The sequence below is a fragment of the Perissodus microlepis genome, chromosome 11 (genome assembly GCF_051167445.1).
Source record: "Perissodus microlepis isolate ML-2025 ecotype Zambia chromosome 11, ASM5116744v1, whole genome shotgun sequence".
Taxonomy (NCBI): Eukaryota; Metazoa; Chordata; class Actinopteri; order Cichliformes; family Cichlidae; genus Perissodus; species Perissodus microlepis.
In genome coordinates, this window is record NC_140471.1 from 22,461,785 (window position 1) to 22,488,583 (window position 26,799).

General features: G+C 38.7%; 3 protein-coding genes across 9 annotated transcripts in view; 2 read left to right on the plus strand and 1 right to left on the minus strand.

Annotated features, from left to right (window-relative positions):
• myh14 (myosin, heavy chain 14, non-muscle) overlaps window positions 1–4,699 on the plus strand; it is a 31,647-nt gene extending 26,948 nt beyond the window's left edge. For all 7 annotated transcript variants that reach the window (XM_084943244.1, XM_084943249.1, XM_084943245.1 and 4 more), the window contains one exon: window positions 19–4,699. In XM_084943244.1, coding sequence (XP_084799370.1) covers window positions 19–208 — 190 coding nt within the window. In that variant the 3' untranslated portion in view covers window positions 209–4,699. The remainder of the gene's footprint in view (window positions 1–18) is intronic.
• Window positions 4,700–16,040: 11,341 nt separating this feature from the next.
• c16h19orf85 (chromosome 16 C19orf85 homolog) lies at window positions 16,041–19,916 on the minus strand. Its single transcript, XM_084942674.1, has 2 exons — window positions 19,729–19,916; window positions 16,041–17,271 (listed from the first exon to the last, which is right to left on the minus strand). The coding sequence occupies exons 1-2, from the start codon at window positions 19,914–19,916 to the stop codon at window positions 16,041–16,043; spliced, it is 1,419 nt and encodes a 472-aa protein (XP_084798800.1).
• A 3,731-nt stretch (window positions 19,917–23,647) lies between these two features.
• Window positions 23,648–26,613, plus strand: LOC146377798 (mpv17-like protein). Its single transcript, XM_084945124.1, is given in 4 exon segments — window positions 23,648–24,023; window positions 25,820–25,890; window positions 25,988–26,017; window positions 26,106–26,613. Coding segments are annotated over 4 exon segments (603 nt in total). The 3' UTR covers window positions 26,232–26,613.
• Window positions 26,614–26,799: the final 186 nt, after the last annotated feature.

Sequence of the window (26,799 nt, forward strand, 5' to 3'; positions counted from 1 at the left end):
CGCTTCCTTTTTGTTCAGACGTGCTGCGCTGCCTCTGTCGATGCGTGGACGCAGAGCATTGGTTGATGACCTTTCTTTGGAGAACTCCGATTCAGAAGAGCCTCCTGCCTCACCCACCCCCTCCTCTGGGGTCCCAGGGACCCCGACTCCATCCTCAGAACACAGCCTGGACCCTCCGCCGCCCTACAGTGTCAACAACGCAGAGTGACACGCACACATCTGCTTAGCTACACAAACAACGCACACACACACACACACAAGCATCAGCCTCAGAGCCTCGACTGCTCGCGGTGATGCAGAGGCAGGCACAGCACATAGCTACACTAGTTTTAAATTAAATGCCATGTAGGATAAATATCAGGCAGTTAGTTGTAAAGCATCCTCCCTGATACAGCGATGCTCTTTAAGATTTTGCCTCATTTTTTTCTCAACAAGTACAGAAAATGTGTTTAAAAAAAAGAAATTTTACAAAGCGTCAACTGGAATTGATTTTATTTTATAAAACAACAAAGACTTGAAGTTTCTACATTACCACCTCTGTAATGCACTTCTCATAAACTAAACTACATCTGCTCACTAAGCAGTAAAAAACTTTTACATTTGGATTTATTTACAAACATTTGATGTGGATTGAATACACAGATCAGGGCTGCTGGAAGATGACAATCTGTATTCATGTTACACGAGCAGTCAAGTACACACATGGAGCAGAGAATTCGCCTTGATATGAGTGTGAGTTAACTTTTTCAACTTGGAAGAATTTGGCAAAAAGAAAGAAAATTGTCATCTAAACACAGTGCTGCACATTTTCTAAGTTGGCCTAACAGATAATAATAAGAAACCAGGATGCATTACATTGTTTTCATATCACCTGTCACAATTACAGTGACACAAAGAGCTGAAAGCAGCTGACATGCAGACAGACTCGCTGCTTTAGACGATAAACTCTTTTCTATAGATTAGAAACAGTACGTTGTTAGACCACGCAGTAGATAGTATTAGATAGTTTCTTTAACTTAAAGTCTTAACATATTGCATCAGAAATTTTGAATTTGTATAATTTATATCAAATACCAACTTAAGTTATTGATCACTGCTTGTTTTCTGTCTTGTGTGTGTGTGTGGGGTGGGGGGGGGCATGTTAGTCTGAAAATTCCTCTTCATGCTGGCTCTGATGTCAGGCTGAACCGGGTTACTTTAAAGGACAGCTAAGACTTGTTTCTCTCAGCATCTCAGCATCGGGTTGCAGATGTGAATTTGCATGGAAGACCTCTCTGGTTAACATTATTGCTGGTTTTAAAAAGAAAAAGGAAAAAGGGAAAGAAGAAGAAGTACACGTTTATGGATTCTCTTCAATGGCAACATAACTGGAAACGACTTGTGGAGGACTGTATTCATTCATATTTTTATCCAAAGCAGAACAAATGGTCAGAATGGGTCTTATTTTCTTGTTTTAGAACGATAAAGGCGTTACATTTTATTTTGACAAGCATCTTGTACTCTGTAAGGTTGATTTTACTGGTTTACTGTGTAAATTATTAATCAAACAAAGCTTTTCTGTTTAACCAAACGGTGGGCGTACGGATGAGAAAAGGGACTTAAATTTGTAGTTACCGTAGAGTAGCTGTAGAATAGAGTAGATGACGGGAGTAGAGGCTGGTTGGGTTTTCTAACATGTCTTGAGTAGAATAAACTCTGCCTCTGCTCGCGGGTCCTGTGTAGAAGATTAGAATATAACTGAGCGTTAGGCTCAAAGCATTTTCATGGACTAGTAGTGTTAGATTTAAAAAAAAAAGACAGTGGAAACAATGAGGAGTGAACTTTTATGGAGTAAATGGCAAATAGAAAAAGAAGTTGCTTTTCTTTTTTTTACCCTGTCAACTCAAGATGACATTATCTTACACCTGCTCTGATAACCCTGCTGTGAAGCCCACTTTTAAAGTTTTTTCTTCAGACCGTCTCCATTGTCATATCTTCTATTTTTAAAAGATGGCCTTTTTTATAGCTTTTATATAGTTTAGTTTATGACCTTCTGCTGCACTGGGGGGGGGTCTTAACAAATTGGCAGATGCTGTCTAAAGAAGCAGTTCAACCTTTTGGGAAATTTTCTTTCTTGCTTAATGTTAGTATCAGTCTCTTTTTTACCTACATTTTAAAGCTGCAGCCAGTTAACTTAGCAAATAGGAACTGGGGAACATATAGTCTGGCCTCACTGTGAAACCTGACATTCATATCTGCAGAAGAAGCTGAGCTACAAAAAGAAAAAAGTGGCAATTTCACCTGCAGGTTATGTGTACAACTATTTTTTAATTATTAAATTACCAAATTTGGTTGAGCCTAATTTTAGAATTTGCATTGTCACAAAGGGGGCTGTCTTTTTACCTGGCTAGGTTCGAGATCAGTTCTTTGGAAGGAGAGTTAAATGAGACATAAAACACCTCTGACTTAGGCTTTAGCTTTTGTCAAGTCAGCTAAAGCCTCAGTCACACATACTAGAAATCAGCTGGCAACCTCCAGTTGCTAGGGAAAAATGTGTATAACCCCACTCAACTGGCAAGTGGTTGCTGGAGGTTGCTGGCTGTCATCAGGCGAGTGCTGCAGCAAAAACCTTGTTGTGATTTCTTTGGTGGCTAGCAGGTTGCACTTCCATGCCAGCTATGGTCATGGTCAGTTTGTATGGAAGACTCTTAGTGCTGCTTAGCAAGTAAATTGGGAATGTTGAAAACAAGTCTGCACCTTCCATGTAAGCTACTGACGACTGCCGGTCTCTATGCCTGTGTGACGGGGGCCTAACATAAAGAAAGCCTGCCTATGTTGAACTCGCCTCCAGTAATCCAGTAATGTAGTAATATAATTCTTTAATTTTCCACCAAACAAACTGGATATTACTCAATAGTCTACAAACTTTGTGCTGACAGGATAGGTGAATTCTGTTGTTTTTAGGGGTTCTGCCTTTATGCTAAGCTAACTAGCTGCTGGGTGTAGTTTTGCATTAAATGTACAGACCTGTGAAAGCCACAGATCATCTAATGAAAGCCAATTTCCCAAATGGCACAAGTACAACGAATGTCACTGATGCTTTAACTGGAAAATCTGAACTAATGAAAGCTTCGGATCATGTAGCTGAAACCATAAATGTTGCTCTGAATGTCAGAATCAGAATCGCGTTTATTGGCCATGTATATGCACAGACACATACAAGGAATTTGGTTCTGGTAGATGATGGCTCTCAAGCACAGCCATGTAAATCACAACAACATGTAAAAAACACAATACACACACACGTGTATATATACATGTACACATGCATACACATACATACACGAACATACACAAAGCTGTGTAAACCAACCATAAATAACCAATCTAAATGTTATATACATAAAATACAGAATGAGAGAAATGAAGTGAAGTGAAATGAATACCACAGAATGTACATAAGGTACAGGTAAGGTTCTGATTCTGAATGTGTTTATTATTCTAAATCAGCGGTCCCCAACCTTTTTTGCACCACGGACTGGTTAATGTCCGACAATATTTTCACAGACCGGCCATTAAGGTGTTGCGCAAATAAATACAACAAAATAAAATGATACGACCAAGACAAAAAGTGTGATATTTTTTAAATATAATAATAAACACGAATTCACTGTGTAATTGTGTTTCCTCCTGAAATGCGCCAACAACATTGAGAGTAACATCCACCTCTCTGATGCTTAATGCCCTCTGGTCGCTATGGTAACACGTAAATATTTCTTTCAAAATAAGACACACAACTACAACACGGGAAAAGACCCAGGGAAACCGAGTTAACGACAAAAACCCTGAAAACCATACATGTCATACCCGGGCCTCAACTCGCGGCCTGGTATTAAACGACTCATGGACCAGTACCGGTTGGGGACCACTGTTCTAAATAGTCCTATATTATCTATACTATACGGAAAAGAGTCAATAATCCTGGTGGAGTTTATCATTGATTACACACGTGACCACTACAGTAGTTTTCGGTAATCAGGGTTGTCATCACTGTTTAAGTTAACATGCCTCTGATGAACTGATAAAAACAATTTTATTAATCTGCAGTCATCCCACATGCATCCATATTTTTTGCCATGCCATGATTCACAGTTAGTGACAGAAAAAATATGTGGCTCAAGAAAGACTACTGACGACATATATTTAACACCCAACTAAAGGGTTTTAATTTTTATTTTCTGTATGTGTTACTCTTTTGTTTTAGTAATATCCAAAGGGTTTTGATTGAACTTTTATGTTTCTTTTAGTTTTTTTGTGCAAATGCTGCACTTTATAGTGTAAAACAACCAGACACTGTCAGTATGTTGTGTCTGCTTTGTCACGCGGTTTGTCACAAAAAAAGGCCGACATAGCATCAAGCCAAATGAGCTGACGTGGTGTTGTCTCTCTGAACTACTCAATAACTCTTATTAAACAATGTGTATCAAATAGACCAAAATCTGAAGACAAATGGATTGAACCGCTGGATCGAGGGCAAACGAGCTCTGTTTACCTGTAGCAAGAGACGAGGCCGGTGCTTCTCAAAAGTGTTATTTTACTTTTCTCTGTCTGTGTTTGTTTATGGCGACTGTGGAACCATTTTGAAAATGTGTTTTATCGTTTTAGCCTCTTTTTTAAATTATGCTGTAATAATAAAACATCTGACCGGGGTTAACTTTAATATATGTTGTTGGTTATTATTATTACTTTGTGTCCATTTTATTTGGATAATGGGTAACATTTCATACTCCTCACTGTAATCAGTGCACAGACTGACACTCTTACATGTTAAACATAACCCATACACTGTAAAAAAGAATTCCATAGAAAAACGGAGAATTATCCTAGTAATTTTCTGCCAGTACATTTTCTGGGTTTTTGTTGTAGTAGTTGAAGAACCTTTCCATAAATGATCAAATGGAAAATTCAGTAGATTTACTGTATACTCTCTGTAGTATTTATGGACATTTGCTTCAGTTATAAAATGGAAAATTCCATTTATTCACAGTATATTTTCTGTATCATTAACTGATATTTTCCGTTAATAGAAAAATTGAAAATTCTGTTTATATTACCATTTACAGGCACCTCTTTTCACTGTAACTCATGAAATGTAGTTCTTTATATCCTTAACCATACATTTCTATACAATTACAAACTAATATACCATTTGCTCAAAAATTCAGAAATTAAAACTTTTAAAATTAATCTGTGCTTAGTACACAAAAACATTGGTAAAATTAATGTTAAACATTCGTTTATTCTCCTCAACTCAAAAACTATACTAAAATATAATGACAGCATGCAATCTCGGCATAAAACAACTAAACAGCTGATACATACACAAAATAATGCACAAACTTTCAAATTTGAGCATTTTTATTTCCTTGAAATCACTTTGCTGTCATGTAAATTTGTATATACATTCAATCAAGTGGCTCCAAGTGTTTTCTTTAAACAGGACACCTGACAAATAAAAAATGTAATGATTAACGATATGTTCACATTTAATAATATCCAGAGTACGCTTAAGTTAGAATCACAGCCTTGTGGTTGTTTTTGCCTCAGCCAAACAGTTAAGGTGTGGTTTACATCCATGTCTATCCTCTTATGATACAGTATACACATGTACTCCAGGTACAAAAAGACATTTTAAAAAGTTTCTTTTTTGTTGCTGTTGTTTATGTCTAAGTTAAAAAAAGGATTAGGGCTGTGTAATATGACCAAAATAGCATATCCCGAAATAAGACATTTCTCATTCTGATAATCATATATATCACAGAATAGTGCATTGTCTGTACACTCTGGGTGTTGTGTACCTGGAGTCGAGTGTTTTGACCGATGTATGAAACTATATATTTTTTAGACATAAGTTGTAGTTGCCTCATCTTCACTGGCCATGCTGGTATTTTCTGTGCCTGTATCCATATGGTGACCATCCAAACAATGAACAAATATTGCGGTGAACACTGTATTTTGTGACACCACGAAACAAATGATATATGATAAATGATAATGATAAATATGAAACGATGGGTGTTTTCATTTCATCATCCTATATCTATCGTCATATCGAACAGCCCAACTAAGGATTATAATACATGTAGAGTTGCATACACATAACAGCATTCTGTTGCAACATAAGCAGTTTATAATGAAATTAACATACATACCTTGAAAAAACTAAATCAACCACTACATTAAACTCACCTTGACCAGGCTTTTTCTTCATTTTCTGAGACCAGCTGCTCTGGATCATCACCACCTTGCATCTTCATCTTTTTTTCACTCGGTGAAGTCTTTCCTTTTCTTGGCGCTGCACTGAAAAACCAAAGTGTGTGATCTAGGGCTGCCACGATTAGTCGACTAGTCACGATTATGTCGACTATCAAAATGGTCGACAACTAATTTAATAGTCGACGCGTCGTTTGAAGCTTTGTAAGATCCCAAAAGACGCAGGAATAAGTAGTAGGATTTAAGAGTGTAATAACGGACTGAAACAGAAGATGGCAGCACTGCATGTACAAGGATGCCAGCTGCCGTTAAACCCCGAAGAAGAAGAAGCAGTGTCCGGTAACGTAGCTGTGTCCAAATTCAGGAACCGCATCCTCCTGTGCCCGCATTTGTAGGCCAATTAGTTACAGCAACACGATGAAGGCTGTCCAAATTCGAAGACTCCAACAAATGCGCCCTTCATTTCACCAGACTTGAAGGATGGGTCGGGTGTATAATTCGTGGCCCAACCTATCCCAGAATTCATAGTGCGGCCCTGCTCAGTTTCCAACAATGGCAGCGCTAGTTAGTTTTAATATTACTCTTATTATTATTTCTAGGTCACAAAATAAACGTTTAACATATTTTCAGGCGAGAATGTAACTGTGTAAACTTCAAATATCTTCTCAGTTTATCAAGACACCACATATTTTCAAAAGCGCTCTGATGTTTTCGGAGACGTCAGTTACCCACCAGCTTGATAGCTAGCCGGGGTTCAAGGCTCACTAGAGCCTGTGAGAACACCGGACTCCCGGCAAATCGTTTTAAAAACCCACTGCCGTCTTTCGCTACTCAGGTTAAACATGATATATAAGTCACTTAGATAACTTAAAAATGTTATTGTTTGGCTTTTTTCAGTATTTTATTTGTTCCTGAGTAAATCGGTTTGGCTGAGATTAAAGTTATATTTTTTACACAGCTGAATAAACGTCAAGCAGACAACTGATTATCAGAAGTGTGTTATATTTTAGATAGCAAGGAGGGTAGCAACTCCACCGAAACAATCTGCAAATGTCATTAAAATTTAATAAACTATCATCTTGTCTTTATTTTTAGTTAGCACCAGTGTTGGTCAAGTTACTTGAAAGAAGTAATCAGTAACTTCATACTGATTACTTCCCCAAAAAAGTAATCCCGTTACTTTACTGATTACTTATTTTCAAAAGTAATTAATTACTTAGTTACTTTTTAAAAACACGATTTACAACCTGAATAGGTAATAAAGCGATAGATCTTTCAGCCCAATTCTACTTTTTCAAGTTCAAGTTTTATTCGCCACATGCAGTGGCAGGTTGCCCTGCAGTTGAATGAACCCGCCCCCGACCATACACACACACAACACAGACATCACATGGGTCAGAGAAGTCAGAGAACGGTTGCATTATAGAAAAAACACTGAAATGTACACTACAATGGGAAAGTACAAGAGGAAAAAAAGAGACCTCTACTCATGCTGGGCTATAGAGGACAGCATGAGAACAGGAAACAAAAAAAACTCCTCTGCACAGAAAGCACATAAATGTCCACAATACAACATTATAGAGCACGTGACCAGAAACAGGGTTGGGTAGGGGATAAGGAGTAATCCCAGGCAACACAGCAGCCATCCTGCCACTGCGCCAACTCTCCAGCGTGGGCCCAGACCCGCCTCGTGTTCCCAGGAGGCAACAAGCATCGAAGGCATTGGAAGGGGAGGGGGGATGTGTGAGTGCTTATCAGTGTAAATGTATGTGTGTGCGTGTCCATAGTTCAGCTGAGACAGTGTCCTTCGCCCTACCAGGCTAAGTAAACAGTCTACCAGCCAACCCAGGTGGTCTTGCATAGAGTGGGAAGAACAGTCAACACACAGTCGTTATCAGGGAGTTTTTGTTCGGCTCCAGCCTTGAGCCCACAGCTGGCGCCGAGGGGGTATCAATTGATGTTGATGTTGCTGATGTTGTTGATTTGTCTTTTATGCGAGCAGCTCATGAGAATTTCAAAGCTGTTCTTTAACACTCCGACACTGGTCTCTCAATCTCCCGTTGGAGAACCGCGAGCTTCTCCATGATGTTATCAAACTTACGATCCGTGGTCTTCTCATTCTTGTATGATGCATAATCCATCATACAAAATGTAATCAAATGGAAAAGTCTCTTTTTTTTTTAACTTGTTTTATCAGTTTTAATCTTTTAACTTTATGCATCAAGCAAAAATTAAATTATATGCAAATATTTTTATTTCATAAAATAAAATATTTTTTGTGTTTACACTTAGTCTTTCAAATAGATGCAAGTAAAACACAGCAGAAAATAAATAAAGTCAAAGACTAGTGGTCCTTTTGCTCCATTTTCACCTGTAAAGCAGGAGTGGGGTAGGCGGAGGTGTGCCCTGGTGCAGGTGTGCCGCAGCAGTCAGTTGAAGAATCCGCGAGTTTCTCTGTGAATTTCCCATTACGTCGTTGCGCACTCGGTGCTTGTTTAGGGGGTTTTTTTCGCTGTAAAAATAAGTTTTCTTCCCACGCACAACGGACACTAATGTTTTTGTCACTTTTTATGGAATCAAACTTAAAGTAAGGTCAGTACTTCCACGCTTTAAACGCTGCATGCTCATACTCTCTCCCGGACTCGATATATTATCCATTGTTGCTCTGCACACAGCTGTTGTCACGAACGTCGCACTCGCTTACGTCACCGTCATGAGACATTCTCGCAAAAAAATCACGGTTTTAGTAACGCAGTAACGCAGCGTTCCTACAGGAAAGTAACGGTAATCTAATTACCGTTTTTGCGATAGTAATCCCTTACTTTACTCGTTACTTTAAAAAAGTAATCAGATTACAGTAACGCGTTACAAGTAACGTGTTACTGCCCATCTCTGGTTAGCACATACCTTAAACACTTAAAGCTGTAAGCTAATGATAGTTATATAAGAGCAGATGCATGCTGGTGCAATAAGCTGCACGTTTTACATCCAATGGATGCATGATCTGATTAGTTGACTACTCGCAAAAATAATCGGTGACTAGTCGACTATGAAAATAATCGTTTGTGGCAGCCCTAGTGTGATCACATTTGAAATAAGTAATATTTTCCTCTGCAGGGTTGAAGAGTTGAAGAGCTATCATTGATTGAAGAGTGCTTCAATTAATGATAGCTTTTGATCCATTTCTCAAATAATCTCTAAGGATCTGAATTTTTAAGAAAGAGACAAATATCTCTGCTTATTAGGCTAAAAGCTTGATATAGATATTACGATTTATAATATGTCAGCATCCCCCACAAGGCATATAAAACCCCTGCACACCAGCACTGCGCTTATACTTCAATCAAGATAAAGTTATTATTTATTTATTATTTATTTCAATTCAATTCAATTCAATTTTATTTATATAGCGCCAAATCACAACAAAAGTCGCCTCAAGGCGCTTCATAGATACAGAGAAAAACCCAACAATCATATGACCCCCTATGAGCAAGCACTTTGGCGACAGTGGGAAGGAAAAACTCCCTTTTAACAGGAAGAAACCTCCGGCAGAACCAGGCTCAGGGAGGGGCGGCCATCTGCTGCGACCGGTTGGGGTGAGAGAAGGAAGACAGGATAAAAGACATGCTGTGGAAGAGAGACAGAGGTTAATAACAGATATGATTCAATGCAGAGAGGTCTATTAATACATAGTGAGTGAGAAAGGTGACTGGAAAGGAAAAACTCAATGCATCATGGGAATCCCCCGGCAGCCTACGTCTATTGCAGCATAACTAAGGGAGGATTCAGGGTCACCTGGTCCAGCCCTAACTATATGCTTTAGCAAAAAGGAAAGTTTTAAGCCTAATCTTAAAAGTAGAGATAGTTTCTGTCTCCCGAATCCAAACTGGAAGCTGGTTCCACAGAAGAGGGGCCTGAAAACTGAAGGCTCTGCCTCCCATTCTACTTTTAAATACTCTAGGAACAACAAGTAGGCCTGCAGAGCGAGAGCGAAGTGCTCTAATAGGGTGATATGGTACTACAAGGTCATTAAGATAAGATGGGGCCTGATTATTTAAGACCTTGTATGTGAGGAGCAGGATTTTGAATTCAATTCTGGATTTAACAGGAAGCCAATGAAGGGAAGCCAAAACAGGAGAAATATGCTCTCTCCTTCTAGTCCCTGTCAGTACTCTTGCTGCAGCATTTTGGATTAGCTGAAGGCTTTTCAGTGAGTTTTTTGGACATCCTGATAATAATGAATTACAGTAGTCCAGCCTGGAAGTAATAAATGCATGAACTAGTTTTTCAGCGTCACTCTGAGACAGGATATTTCTAATTTTAGAGATGTTGCGCAAATGGAAGAAAGCAGTCTTACATATTTGTTTAATATGTGCGTTGAAGGACATGTCCTGGTCAAAAATGACTCCAAGGTTCCTCACAGCGTTACTGGAGGCCAAGGTAATGCCATCCAGAGTATGAATCTGGTTAGATACCATATTTCTAAGATTTTCAGGGCCGAGTACAATAACCTCAGTTTTATCTGAATTAAGAAGCAGAAAGTTAGCGGCCATCCAGGTCTTTATGTCTTTAAGACATTCCTGCAGTTTAACTAATTGGTGTGTGTTATCTGGCTTCATGGACAGATAGAGCTGGGTGTCATCTGCATAGCAGTGAAAATGTATGCTATGTCTTCTAATGATGCTGCCTAAGGGAAGCATGTATAATGTAAACAGAATTGGTCCTAGCACTGAACCCTGTGGAACTCCATAATTAACCTCAGTGGGTGAAGAGGACTCTCCATTTACATGCACAAATTGGAGTCTATTAGATAGATATGATACAAACCACTGCAGTGCAGTACCTGTAATACCTACAGCATGTTCTAATCGCTCTAATAGGATATTATGGTCGACAGTATCGAACGCTGCACTGAGGTCTAGCAGGACAAGCACAGAGATGAGTCCACTGTCAGAGGCCATAAGAAGATCATTTGTAACCTTCACTAAAGCTGTTTCTGTGCTGTGATGAGCTCTGAAACCTGACTGAAACTCTTCAAATAAACCATTCCTCTGCAGATGATCTGTTAGCTGTTTGACAACTACTCTTTCAAGGATTTTTGATATGAAAGGAAGGTTGGAGATTGGCCTATAATTAGCTAAGACTGCTGGGTCTAGAGATGGCTTTTTGAGTAAAGGTTTAACCACAGCCAGCTTGAAGGCCCGTGGTACATAGCCGACCATTAGAGATAGGTTGATCATATTTAAGATCGAAGAATTAATCAATGGCAGGACTTCTTTGAGCAGTTTTGTAGGAATGGGGTCTAAAAGACACGTTGATGGTTTGGAGGAAGTAATTATTGAAGTTAACTCAGAAAGATCAATTGGAGAAAAAGAGTCTAACTTAACATCAATGGTACTAAGAGTAGCTGTAGATAATATTACATCTGTGGGATGATTACTGGTAATTTTTTCTCTAATGATAAAAATTTTATTTGTGAAGAAGTTCATGAAGTCATTACTAGTTAACGTTAAAGGGATGGTTGGCTCAACAGAGCTCTGACTCTTTGTCAGCCTGGCTACAGTGCTGAAGAGAAACCTGGGGTTGTTCTTATTTTCTTCAATCAGTGATGAATAGTAAGATGTTCTGGCTTTGCGGAGGGCTTTCTTATAAAGCAGCAAACTATTTCTCCAGGCTAAATGATGATCCTCTAAATTTGTGACACGCCATTTCCTCTCCAGATTACGAGTCATCTGCTTTAGGGTACGTGTTTGAGAATTATACCACGGAGTCAGGTACTTCTGATTAGAGACTTTAGTTTTCACTGGAGCTACAGTATCCAGAGTCGTACGTAGTGAGGAGGTGAAATTATTAACAAGATAATCGACCTCTGTTGGGGTAGCGTTCAGATAGCTGCTCTGCTCTGTGTTGGTACAGGGCATTGAAGATGATAACAGTGGGTGGATTATATTCTTAAACTTAGTTACAGCGCTTTCAGAAAGACATCTACTTTGATAAAATCTACTCTCCACCGCTGTGTAATCAATTATTGTAAATGTAAATGTTATCAGGAAATGATCAGACAGGAGAGGGTTTTCAGGAAACACTGTTAAATGTTCAGTTTCTATGCCATATGTTAAAACAAGATCTAGAGTGTGATTAAAGTGGTGGGTGGGTTCTTTTACATTTTGAGAGAAGCCAATTGAGTCTAATAACAGACTAAATGCCATGTTGAGGCTGTCATTTTTAGCATCTACATGGATGTTAAAATCACCCACAATAATTATTTTATTTGAGCTCAGAACTAAATTAGATATAAAGTCTGAGAAATCAGACAGAAACTCTGTGTAAGGCCCAGGTGGACGATAGATGATAACAAGTAAGACTGGTTTCTGAGTTTCACAGCTGGGGTGGACAATGTTAAGCATCAGGCTTTCAAATGAATTAAAAGTCTGTCTTGGTCTTTCATTAATTAATAGGCTGGTGTGAAAAATTGCTGCCACACCGCCCCCTCGGCCTGTGCTTCGAGGTTTCTGGTAGTTAGAATGACTCGGGGGTGTTGATTCATTTAAACTAACATAATCATCCTGCTGCAACCAGGTTTCTGTAAGGCAGAGTAAATCAATTTGTTCATCAATCATTAAGTCATGTACTAACAGAGACTTGGAGGAGAGAGACCTAATATTTAATAATCCACATTTCACTGTTTTACTCTTTGGTTCAGATGTGGATACTGTATTGTTCTTTCTTTTTGATTGTTTATGTTTAAGTTGTTTGTTGCTGGTTTTTAGTTTGTTTTTTGTCTTTTTGGAAGCTGACACAGTCTCTATGGAGATGGGTTTTTGGGGGGGTAGCAGGAGGAGAGAAGCTGCAGAGAGGCGTGTAAGACTGCAACTCTGCTTCCTGGTCCCAACTCTGGATAGTCATATTTTGGGGGGTTTAATAAATTTGTCCATATTTCTAGAAATGAGAGCTGCTCCATCCAAAGTGGGATGGATGCCGTCTCTCCTAACAAGACCAGGTTTCCTCCAGAAGGTTTGCCAATTATCTATGAAGCCCACATCGTTTCTGGGACACCACTCAGACAGCCAGCAATTTAAGGAGAACATGCGGCTAAACATGTCACTCCTGGTCTTATTTAGTTATAAGTATTATTGTTTAATCACATTAGCGCAACAGGGTCACAAAAATATACTCTGCTGTGAAGAAAAAAACATCATGAATACTAATTGATCGTTTCGATTTATTTAAGTGTACATACTAAAAATGCTGCTCAGCATTTCATAAATTATATTTTCAATAAATATTGAAGGAAAAACACAGTTTCAGCGGGAATGTGTCTGTCTGCAAATATTCACTAAACATTTCTATGTGCTATAAAATGGATATAATTATAAATGTGCTGAGATGAAACTAAACTTTCAATAGGATTACCACTATAGTCTGTTAACCACCAAGTTAATCTATGTTGGTCAGGTAGGGTAAAAGTCTTTACTTTAGCAGCCTAAATCAGAGGCTAACATTAGCATTTATTAGCATCAGCTATGAGGCTTAAACTCGTGTAAGTGTAACTTTGCCTGAAAACCTTCAGTTCTTTCTAAATAAAAAGTTGAAAAACATGATTACGAACAAGCATCAGTCAGTAAAGGTCACGGGAAAAAAATTTAACAACACTACACATGTTGATTAAAAATAAATCATGCTGAGGGGTTTCTTGTCGCTGCCACTGATTGAGGTAAAAATAAAACAAGCAACACTTGTGTTTCGGGGGATGGCACGGCACAACAGCTACAATATCAGATGCTTTGAGTAGATGAGTAAATGGCTCATGTGATGGAAATACGGAAAACTCCTTCACATTTATACAGTACATTATACTGTCTTGTTATTGGGGAAAAAATGTATTCACAAATGCAGACATTTCTAAAAAAAAACAAAAAAAACAAAGTGAAAATAATTTTTTTAATGTGGAATTTGAAAATGTTTTTTCAAAAATGGGGGAAAAAAAGGGATTTAACAGCACAGGAGAGGGGGTCAAGACCCTCACCCCAATCACCTTTCACACCCCATCTTGCCCCAACCGCACCCCACCTGCCCCTCACTCACCCCCCCTCACCCCCATGACACCCACCAAAATGTTTTGATCAAAGAGGGAGGGGGTCAAGCTGGAGGAAATGGGATTTAAGGACACGGAAATATGGAAAATTCCTTCACATTTATACAGTAAATTATACTGTCTTGTTACTGGGAAAAATTTATTCACAAATGCAGACATATCTAAAAAAAAATGTGAAAAAATTTTTTTAATGTGGAATTTGAAAATGTTTTTTTATGCCAAAAGTGTCAATAATCAATGTGTCTTGCAATTCACATCAGTTCTCGCAGCTAGCTGCAACAGGAAACCCGGAGAACTCATCTGAGTTCACTGTCAAAAGCATAACAACAACATAAAAATATCATGTTCATGTTACAAAAAAAAAATGTGTGCAGTTATAACATAAAACACTAAGGTTGACAAAACCATGTACATATTTTTTAATGTTAATCCAGCAGGTTATTTTTTTCAGTGTAGACAGTACAAATGCCTAATCTGTCAAAAATGTGGCAACATTTTCTAAATAATTACATATATTTTTTTTTTCATCCAGTGTGAAGTCCTGGCCTACAATCTTGATTATTCAAGAAAACATTAAATCTGATCATGGTTGCTTGGTAATTAATAATTAATTAAGGTGGTATAAAAAAAATTGTAGATCATCTGTATGTCACATTATGGCAAATGCACAAACTCCTTTTCAAAAAGAACTTGTGATGCCAGCATGCTTTTTAACAAAACACCTCATAACAACTCATAAACATTTTGGACATAAAAATTCACAAAGCTAATCAAGCATGTTTAAAGTTTGCTATACAAGGAAGAACCTAGACTAGTTATTTACAGTATCTATATAAATACTGCAAAACAGTTCTTGAACAGATTGATTTGGACTGACCTCTCAGGTAAGTACTGTATAATTACAAAATAAAGACTAGAATAAATAGTTCAGATCTTTGTTGTAAGCTAATAAATGCTAAAAAAAAATAAATAAATAATGAGGTAATATGAACAACACCTACAGATGTTTTTGATCTAAAAGCTGGTGCATTCACAAATTAGAAGTATAAATCTTATAACTTGGTAAGGACACCGTCTGAAAGATGTTTTCAAAAGTTAAAAAAAACCATCTTGAACATATTTATAAATGTAAGATTTCTTAACAGAGTAATTGACAGAAGAATTGAAGTACACAGCTCTATATTAGTTTTTTACTCTAGCTGTCACAAATACTGTTTCTTCATTCCTCATAATTCCCAGTTTTTAAGGATAAATTTACATACATAATAATATAAATAAATTCTTAGATTTATATCAGACCAGCTTTGATTGGAGTTTGTCCGCTGTTATGCAATCCATCAGATTAGGTTTCCGTGTCATGATGAATGAGATCTGAAGGTAAAAGTGATCCAACCCTATACCTGATAAAGTGGCCATTGACTGTACATTCACAGAGTGAATTTCTTTAGTTTTACTCTGAACCTGTTTGGTTTGATTGCATAATTCCCAGAACTTCTGTATTTGTAGTTAGCTGGCAATTGTTCTGTAAAGGCAAAAACATCAAAAAACAAAAAGGACAGCATTTTTAATGTGTTCCCCAAAAATTTGTAATGTCTTTAAACAAAAGTAAAAACAAGAAGTCATTGAGAATTTTTCTTCTCAAGTATGAGACCGGTTGAGTCTGATTCTCTTTAAGAACATGAGGCATGTGTTCCTAGTAACTAAGTGACTTTCTGTCCTTCAGGATATCAGTAAACAGCCAGTTGTCTTCCTGAGGCGGTGTTGGTATGGGGCGGAGCTCAGCGTTGTTAAGTGGGACAGTGAAGGACTGAGCAACTCCTTCAAATGGTGTCAACTGTAGGTTATTTTCACAGTTAACTTGCATACAGGTGCTCTCCTCCTGAGAACACTGGTACGCCTGAAGCTGTGCGATGTTGTAGTGGTAGCTGACTGGGGAGGGGATCTGCTTATGGTTGATGTCTGTACTTTGACAGAGTTTAAAGGTGTTAAATTGTTCCTCTTCTGTGTATGCACTTTGTCTCCGGGTCACTGAGCTCCTGTGGTTACCCTGGAAGTGGTCTGAGGTCACTCCCTGGTCTGCATATGCATATTCATACCTACACTCACCTTCACAGTGGAGATCATCCACTTCGGTAAAGTTATGTGACTGGTCTCCAAATATATCATCATCATCACCATGGCATGCACAAATGCTTTCAAAATATGCCTCTATGTCAGTGCAGTCCCCTAAGTCCTTATTGTCAATGGAAAATGGCTCCATTATGTCAGTCAGCTGACCCTCAGAGAAGTCGAAGTAGCTCTTCTGAGCCTGCGTGCAGCCCGCGAGGTCTGTGAACACTTGAACGGAGAAATCACAAGAGTCAAGAGACAATGGAGATAACTCTGGGGAGAAGGAGGGGGAGATGTCCACATTTTGGCCAAGCTGAATGAAGTCATTTGTAGTCGACTCTGTGTCTTCTTGGTGGTTGTCGGCTGGCTTCGACTGACTTTCGTTGTTAAAATAAAACAGCTCCGGCCCGTGGTACAAGTCAGAACTTCTTGGGGAGCTATTAGGTTTAATTTCCACCGGTTTATGACCTCTGCTTCCCTTTTCCTGCCTCCTCTTCCTGTGTTTGTTCGCTGTAGCTCTGCAGGTGGAGGACTGCGATTTGGAGTGATGTTTCCAAAGATGCCCTGATTCAGTCTGCTTCCTTTTTGTATTTACTTGACTTGAGGAAACACTGATAGACTTTGAGGCACCATCTACACCTGTTTGAAGGCTGTTTTTATCGGCATCCTGTGGACCACCACTTTGAGATGGATTACCTGACTGGTCAGGTGAATCTGGCTTGTGTGATGACAGAGAGGACATGCCTTTGTCCTCATCCTTAAAATAAAGAGCATATGCTAACCGCTGGTTTGCTGCTTCAATATCTGCAAATTTTCTGTTGATAAGAAGAAAAGTGAATGAAACAATGAATTGGGACAACAGTGGAAAACTATTTAATGCTATTTTGGCTGAGCTAAATAATTTGCCAGAGGATTTTTTTTTTTTTTAATTCTTCTTTAAAGGGTTAAAATCCAAAATACTGTCATTAATATTTCATATTTATAATTCAGGCTGAAGTCATTTTAAAAGACTGTGTCATGTAAAGTAGAAAGAAAATATTACTATATAATAGTTTTTGGGAAGGTGGCATTTTTTGTTGTTAGGACCTCAAGTATCAGTTTTTGTAAAAAAATAAATAAATAAAAATCTGACACTGTAGAAAAAATAGAAATGCATGAAAATGAATGTCGCTGCTAATCGTTGGCCCATCTCAGGGCCTAATAAAAACAATGATCAAAGATACTAACCCCATGTTTGCCTACTGGTGGTGGTCAGAGGGCCCGGTGGTGCCAGCGTCCGGCAGCCTCGCCTCTGTCAGGGCAGCTGTGGCTACAATGTAGCTTGCCATCCCCAGTGTGTGAATGTGTGTGTGAATGGGTGAATGACTGAATGTAGTGTAAAGCGCTTTGGGGTCCTTAGGGACTGAGTAAAGCGCTATACAAATACAAGCCATCTGCCATTTTACTAAAAATCAATGGAGTTATCTAAACATACTGGCCTTCAAAGGCTTAAAATCCCCAATCTATAATTAATATTCAATATTTACAGCTCAGGCTGAAGTATTTTTAAAAGAATAAGTGATTTAAAGTGGAAAAAAATATTATTACATAGTATTTTTACAGCAGTTTTGGGGAAGCTGCCATTTTTTGTTCTTAGGTTAAAAAGACTTTTTAAGGATCCTCTAAGGCACAGGTGTCAAACTTAAAGGCCGGTGTCTTGAAAGTTTTCTATGTATCCCTGCTGCAACACACCAGGACAAAATTGTAGATCATTAAAACAGTAGATAATAATGTGTATGTGTTAGTCCCCATAGGGAAATTACTCCTCTGCATTTAACCCATTCACCCACTGAAGCAGTGGGCAGCCACCAATGCAGCGCCCGGGGAGCAGTGTGTAGGGATGGTACCTTGCTCAGGGGTACCTCAGGGTAGCTATTCAGTGGAGTCGAACCCCCGACCTTCCGATCATGGGGCAACCACTCTACCTACTGAGCTATAGTAATTTAAATAATAATGTAATTAATTAATCAATAATTAATAATGTAATGTAATAATGTAGATGTCTTTCTGAAAGCGCTGTAACTAAGTTTAAGAATATAATCCACCCACTGTTATCATCTTCAATGCCCTGTACCAACATAGAGCATTAACTGCTGTATAATGCCCTCCGCTATCTTACTTTAATTGGTCACATGACTAAAATGTGCCATCGTTTTCGAAAAGGCTCCAGGTTCGCTGTCCACACTGCGACGCGAAAACTGCATTTTCAAATGTATCTGCTTTGGAGAGCGTTTTCAAAACGCTGCGTTTTCCTTGACTGAAAACACCGTCACAGTGTGGACGGAAGGCCAAAACGGAGAGAAAAAGATGTGTTTTCAAACAAAAACATATTAGTATGGACATGGCCTTACATGGGCAGCATGTTGGTGCAGCAGTCAGGGTTGTTGCCTACTGGTTCAAACCCACCGGCCAGATGGGGCCTTTCTATGTTCTCCCTGTCCAGGTTTTCACCAAATCCCTCCCACAGTCCAAAGAAATGCAAGTTAGGTTAATTTGTGATCCTAAATTGAGTGTGAAGTGTTAGCTTCATGATAGACTGGCGACCTGTCCAGTTGTTCTTGCGCTGCGACAGCTGGAATAGGCTCTAGTCTCCCCACGATGCCTGAACTAAGGATGAAGCTGGATGGATGATACTCTTGAGTAACGTCATCAACAGCTCAGAATCATGCAGGCCAACCTTTCTACCGTTTCAGACAAATTATTCTCTAATCTCAGGCCTCAATAAAATCTAGAAATATTTCTAGGATATTAAACTGAGAATGGTTTTTCACTGTTAGCATGTATGTGTAAGTTAAACTATGAATCTTATCCGGTTTGAAATGATAAAAATCTTTCAAATGTTTTCTTAAAAACATTTTTAGAAAGATGAAGTCAACTTTTGCCAGTGTTGTGAGAACCTTCCCTGCCAGCTTGTTTTTTGAAGTCACATATGTTAGATTTTTATCAAATTTCTCTCCTAACCTTCAGTGTGTATTTTCAAAAAACTATTCCTTTAAAAATGAAATGTTATCTACCCTCCATCTTTATTCTTTATCATTTTAGGGGATTTAAGGAGTAATAAGTACACATTCATGTGAAAACCACACAACACACTGAATGCTACATAACAATGTTTTTTGTATTTTTCCCCCTCTCATCATCTGGGAGCTCGCATTTTCTTACGCTCAGTTTCACTGGCAGGAAAAAGCTGTTCTACATTTTACTGCAAGTGTTTCACTGATGGTCAAACACACCTCTGAATCATGTTGTGCAGGAAGCGACGGTGGTTGACCTGCCGCTTGGATGGTCGGTTCTTCTTGGGTTTCTGCAGGGTCCTCATCATGTGACCTGCTGCTGAAGTTACAAAGGTGTACAGGTCACGACCCCAGGGGACCCCTCGCTCCAACCCAGGCTCGAGACTCGCGGAGATGGACGGTCGCATGCCTGAGAAACATACATTTAGTGGAGATTTAGGAGAGTCAGGAGTCACTGACTTAAAGTGGAATAAACGTCCATTTATATAACATAAATGCTCCAGCAGAGTCTTCTTGAGTTTAAAGGATGGAGAGCAGAACAGATCCTGATCAGAGGAGCTCAGACAGGTGCTTGTCATAAAGGTGCTGTATACTCGTAATGCAGGCAGAGCTCTGAAAGAAATCAGAGTAATCTTGAACTGAATCCTGCATTTCCTGACAGACGAGAAACAATGATGGAAGGAGTAAATTTCTCTTGTACTTAAATAAAATATCATCTGCCTTCACTATATCTAAAAGTATTTATTCTGCACAGGAAAAAAATGATCTTATTATTTCTCAAAATTAATATTACTGTTCTGAGAATATTACTGAACTGTGACATGATAAGGAGTAAATGGTCTGGTACTTGCACCTTTCTATTCAATTTTAGGATTTTTTTATTAATATTATATGACTTATCCATTATAGTCTTATTTACCCAACTAACACATACACACACATTCACACAGCACTTTTATCTCTGCCTTTGTGTTTTCTAACATTTACACTCAGCGTCTTGCTCAAGGATACTTTGACATGTACACTGGAATAGCTGGGGATCGTTAAACCGACTTTCTGATTGGTAGACAACACAAACCGGACTGCCTGAGCCATGCCATAAAAAGTCAAAAGTCTAAAAGCCTGGCTGCCACAAATTTTATTCCCAACTATAACGCAAAAAACAAAGAAATGTGCCGTCAGACTAACTGCAGTGCATCTGTAAAGCAATAGAAGGGGAGTTAAAAGTTCAACACTTCTCTGTGAATTTATGTTTAGTACAAGTAAAGTACCCAAAAGTGTACATAGTCAATTTCCACCAACTAGGAAATCACTATAAAGAAATCAAGCCCCAATTCTCATAAGATGAACATATAGGAAGTGATCAGGATGAATGATTATTAAAAAAAATAAATGATTAAATGATGAGAAAAGACAAACTGCAGGCAAAAATCACTGATTAAGCAATAAGTGTTTAAATAAACCTGTTTGTAAAGACTGTAACTCATATTTATTATAACATAACAACAAAATGTCAATAAAAACGCTGTTACAGCTAATGTGTTGTACTGTGGAAACAGCAGATCTACATAACTTATAATTATATAAAAATATATAAAAAAGAACTGCAAAAGCCTGCTTACCGTTTTGTCTCCAGGTTTCTGTGTATCTTTCTACAAACTGCACTGAAGGCTGAGGAGGCGTGCTGCAGTAATTCAGCTGTTAATGCATGTGTGTGCATGTATTGTGGACTGATGTGTGCACAAATTAAGCTGAGTGACATCAGCGGTCAATGCAAATGCACAGATTTTTTTTTTTCTTCTTTTTTTCCCAGGCAGTCTGAAAGGAATCTGCTTTGACAAACTGATAACGGGAGAGGAAGTGAGACATGATGAGAGGGTCTGAAAAGAAAAGGGCAATTATCTGAGAAGTCAACCACTTGTAGAAGTGTGGGCACACGCCTCCATTGTGTGGCTTTCTGAAAGCAGCTTGTTAAATACTGCGAGACACTAACGCTTGAGTTCAGGGTTAACAAGCACTTAATTGACCAGTTTAAACTCTGGCCCTAATTATCACATTCTCAGTGGGAAGATCTAAGATGGTTGCTAGCTGCTTTTAATTGACCTTTACAATTCAAAAGGACACCTTCCAAGTTCAACATTTTGCATATCTATGGCAGCAGGTGTGTGGCTAGGCTTTATTTTATTTTATTTTATTTACACAGATGTGAAAATACATTTAACTTTACAAAGTGATTTTAAGGTTAAGATTATTAACTTTTCTCTTCTTTGCAGCTCACCATTATTGTTAATTTTCTAGATGTGAGAGCAACATGCAAATCCAACACAACACACAACAAAAATTCAAATAAGGAGTAGGAATTTGACTGTCTACATTTGACTATATGTAGACAGTCAAGTTACTTTTTGGTATCTTTTACCTAAAAGTAACTTGGTAAAAAGTTGTCGACTTATTTCCCTTCCAGCCAAAAAACTGCCACATTCATTCTCAGAAATGAATTTCTTTTTTAGAGTCAGAATTGGTGTAAAGAACATGAAGACATGGCCCCATCAAGCCTTTTATCAACAGTTTAGGATGGTCGTGGTTGGGTTAAGGTGTGAGGAACTTCTTCAGCACACTATAGGCCTGTTAGTACCAATTAAGCATCATTTAAGCACCACATCTTACTTGAGCATTGTTGCTGGCGTGTCCATCTCTTTATAACCACAATGTGCCAATCTTCTGATAGACAACACACCATGTCACAAATTTCAAATCATCTCAAGCTGGGTTTTTTTTTCATAAATAGTTCACTGTACTCCAATGGCCTTCACAGTCACCAGAATTCAATCCGGTTGCAGTTCCTCACCTTTGGAGTGAGGCAGAATGGGAGACCCACACTGGGAAATCAGATAAAATCTGCAGCAGCTGTGTGATGCTGTTGTGTCAATATGGACCAAAAGCACCTTGTTGAATCTCTGACATAAAAAAATGAAGCAGATCTGATAGTAAAAGGGGTCCAACCTGCTTTTCCTGAGGTGTACCTAACAAATTGTCCAGTACTTTTACTTTATATTACTCAAGTGAAATATCCACCCAGCTTCTTAATCTGTACTGACAAGTTTGCAGATATTTTGGCTTTTCACTAAATAAACCAAGAAAATGTGTTTAAGCATGTCAAACAAAACACATTTCAACCAATAACCAATAACCAATGAGCAAAAACATTCAATATATACTAATACAGCACAAGTAAAAGCAAAAATCACCCAATGCAGGTGAGATCCTGATATGCAGAGGCAAAATTTAGGAGCAGTTAATGCAATGGCATCGTCTCATTTATGCTTTCATTTGGCTGTTGGGACACAGAGTAACTACTCGGAAGATGTCAGTGATTTTGTGAGAATGTTCACAGTAAAAACAAAACAAAACACATAAGTGAGAGGTGTAAATTCATTCACTTATTTCAAAATAAGCCATAAAATCTTGAAAATTGCTTCTATCCGATTTCGGCGCCTTTTCAAAGCCAAGCGGTTCACTCAGAGAAGGGAATCGCTGCTGCAGGAGTGGCATCTATTTATAGTGACACTACATGTGCTTCGGGCCCAAGGGTGCACAGCTCTGGTGTGGTTACAAAGAATAGCGTGGTAAGTCATAGTGTGTTAGAGATTAGAGATTTTCTTACCAGGATTTCCTTACATAGTGACATTACACGATGAGTGCAATGAGTACATTCAACCGTCGTTATCAAATCTGCATGCACATACATTCAGCTGTTTAAGCTTTACAGCATGAGTTTGTTAATGTGTGTTCAGTCAAGTCTCACGCTTCACATATTGTGCTTTCTCACAGTCCTCTCCAGGGGGATGATAAGGCTTTATCACACGTGCCCTGCAACAGGAGCAGAACTTTGACCCTGTGAGATCTCGTCACATGTAGATTTGCCTCTGCTGATGATCCTCTTTGTCCAGAGAAATGTAGTTTGTGTCTTTTTGGCTTTGGGGAGACTCAGAAGAGTGTGAGAGGAGCAACACTGAAAGGTAAGTCTGGATATTTTAGGGGATCACTAATCATAGCCTGGCCCTTATGCTGATGAATTTCCTCACCCACTGTTTTTCAACCTTCAGTGAACGGCTTTCCTAACTTAGGAAAATGTCGAATGACTTCAGCTTTAATGCTCTCTCTTATCAGATTCCTCACTATGAAGTGGGTCTGGGCTGTTTTCAAAGCTCGCCCGTACATCAGTAACATCCTGGGATACACAGCCCTGTTCGCCTCTGCTGACCTCGTACAGCAGAGCGTGCTGGGTGAGAAACCAGCAGCAGGATCCACATCGGAGGATTTAGTAGGAGTCGACTGGCATCAGACGGCTCGAGTGGCGACCGTCGGTTTTTGTTTCCACGCCAACTTCAACTATCACTGGCTCAGAGGGCTGGAGAAGATGCTGCCAGGAGGCGGAGTAAAGGCAGTAACTGGGAAGGTGGTGGTGGATCAGCTGATTGCGGCTCCTCTCACCATCAGTGCCTTTTACATTGGTATGTGTGTCTCAAAGCTTATTTAGATTTTTCTGATATGGCCTAATATTCTAAATCTGAAGTGATGGACCGAGCCCCATATATGGTCCATTTTTAGATTCTAGTTTTGACTTTTAGAGCTATTTGTGAACCTCCAGCAGGAGGCTAAGGTCATGTGATCAACACCTGATGGCTGTGCATCATACAAGTTTGACATCTAAAGATGGCAGAGCTTTTGGAAGACTGGTTCCTAGACTCTGAATTTGAGATCTGTAGATTTGCTGGTAGTTTTTAAAAAGCAGCTAAAAACTTATATTTTCTTTATGTCTTTATGTTTTTACCCCATTGGATGTGACACAATTTGTAATATTTATCTTGAAAGGTACTATATATATATTTTTTTTTTAAATAAGTTTTTTGTGTAAAGAAAATCCCCATAATCTAAGACAGAGTTCACCAGTCAGGCTTCAGATAGACATCTACATAGTTTTACTGTTTTATTGGATGTTTTTCACAGTCAGTATGAATCTGCTGACCATGCAACTGCACCATACCACTTGGAATTAATGGCAGCTATATTCACTAGTCAACTTATTGGGTACAGGTCAGTAGTGAGTTGGGGTATCTATTGTCATAGTGTCAATTCAACAAGGTGCTGGAAACATTTCTCAGACATTTTGGTCCATATTGATACGATACCATCACACATGCTGCAAATTTTTCAGCTGCTCATCCATAATGAATCTCCCATTCCACTACATCCCAAAGGTGTTTTATTGGAAGTCTGAGATCTGGTGACTGAGGGCCATTTGAGTAATCTGTCATGGCCCAGAAATCAGTTTGAGATGATATGAGATTTGTGATATGTGTTATCCAGGAAGCAGCCATCAGAAGATGTGTACACTGTGGTTATAAAAGAGTGGACAACACTCAGGCAGGCTGTGGTGTTTAAATGATGCTCAGTTGATACTAACAGGCCCAAAATGTGCAAAGAAAGAATCCTATTGTTACATCACCACTACGCTGAACCGTTTACACAATCCTTTCCAAGATTTCATGTTGCTTATGCCAAATTCTGACCCAACTAACCAAATGTCTCAGCAGAACTCAAGACTCATTAGACCAGGCACTGATTTTCTAATCTTGTATTGTCTAATTTTAGTGGCCCATGTGAACTGTAGCCTCAGCTTTCTGTTGTTAGCTGGCAGGAATGACACCTAGTGTGCGCTCTTCTACTGCTGCTGCTTCAGAGATGCTTTAAATCACTATGGCCTTCCTGCAGTTTGTCCATCCTTCCAAGACCACTGACATCAACAAGGCATTTTCACTCTGTGAACTGGATATTTTCCCTTTTCAAGACCATAGTCAGCAGGTGTTACTGTTAGCATGCTAATTGGACTCTTTGGTCTACTCTGGTTTTCATAACAGCCTTCACCTATGAAAAAACACCTATTAGATCACTGTATATTGTATATAAACTTAATTCATCTAAAAAAGCCTCCTAATTCTAAGAACACTAATATAACCGTACTGATGGCATCACTGTTTTATTACTAAACATGACTACTTCTGCTCATTACTGTTGTAGTATTACAAGCTTTGTCCTCAGTCATGGATTACATATGGACAAATCTCAAATGTTCGCATACTCAACTGATCTGCACAAACATTTTAGGTTACATCAATACATCTGAATTAATCAAACGGTTTACCTTATAGTTATTACCAAGTAACACAAATCTACCCATGAATAATTGGGTAAAAAAAAGTGAGTTTTAAATGACAGATTGAAAAAAAAAAATCTGTCTACATTGTAGGTTTGAGTTTACTTGAACACAAAGATGACCCACTTGAAGACTGGAGGCAGAAATTTTGGACATCTTACAAGGTACGTATAAAGTCATCGTCTGTCTTTATTAAACTTCATGATGGCGATATGTTCCCAGATCTCCTGTAATAATCTCTCTCTCTCTCCCACTCTGTAGACTGGGGTAGTATTTTGGTCAACAATGCAGGTTTGCTCAACTCTTCTCTGCACACACAGACTAAGAGACAGGCTTTCACAATCATGATATCCATTTTTCTTCTTTCCCATCACCTCAGGCAGTGAACTTTGCATTCGTCCCCCCTGTGGCTCGGACGGTGTTTCTGGGTGGTGTCGCCCTGGTTTTCACAATCTTCCTGTGTCACCTCAGACAGCAGCGACACCATGAATAGGAAAGAACCTGAGACTCTCCCCGTCACATCGAAGGCTTTAGTAAACTAACTAAAAACACAATTCCAAAAAAGCTGGGACACTGTGAGTAAAATCTGAATGCAGTGATTTATATACATCAGAAACCCATAAACCCCAGCAGCTGGTCTGTTCCCAGATGTTTACAGGCTGCTGTTAAACAAAGACGCGATGCTACATTGTAGTAAATGTGGACTTATCCCAACTTTTTTGAGATGTGTTTCTGCCATCAGATTCAAAATGAGCTAATATTTTTCTTTAAACGTCACATGATACATTGTCTCAGTTTTTGACATGTTTTGTTCTATTGTGAATAAAAGGTTAAGAGGATCTGGTGAAATCATTTGATTTAAACAGACTAAGAGAATACTGCAACCAAATGCGAGGAAAAAATAATAATAATAATAGCTAAAGCTACACTTTAGCTATTAGCAATGGCTCAGGGTCACTGTAGCCATTAATTTTACCTGAATCCTTTGCAAAAAATCTTTATAGATTTTGCATCATGGTGCTGATCCAGAGTACTTCCCTTATTATTTATTCCTAGTGCTATAACAATAAAGT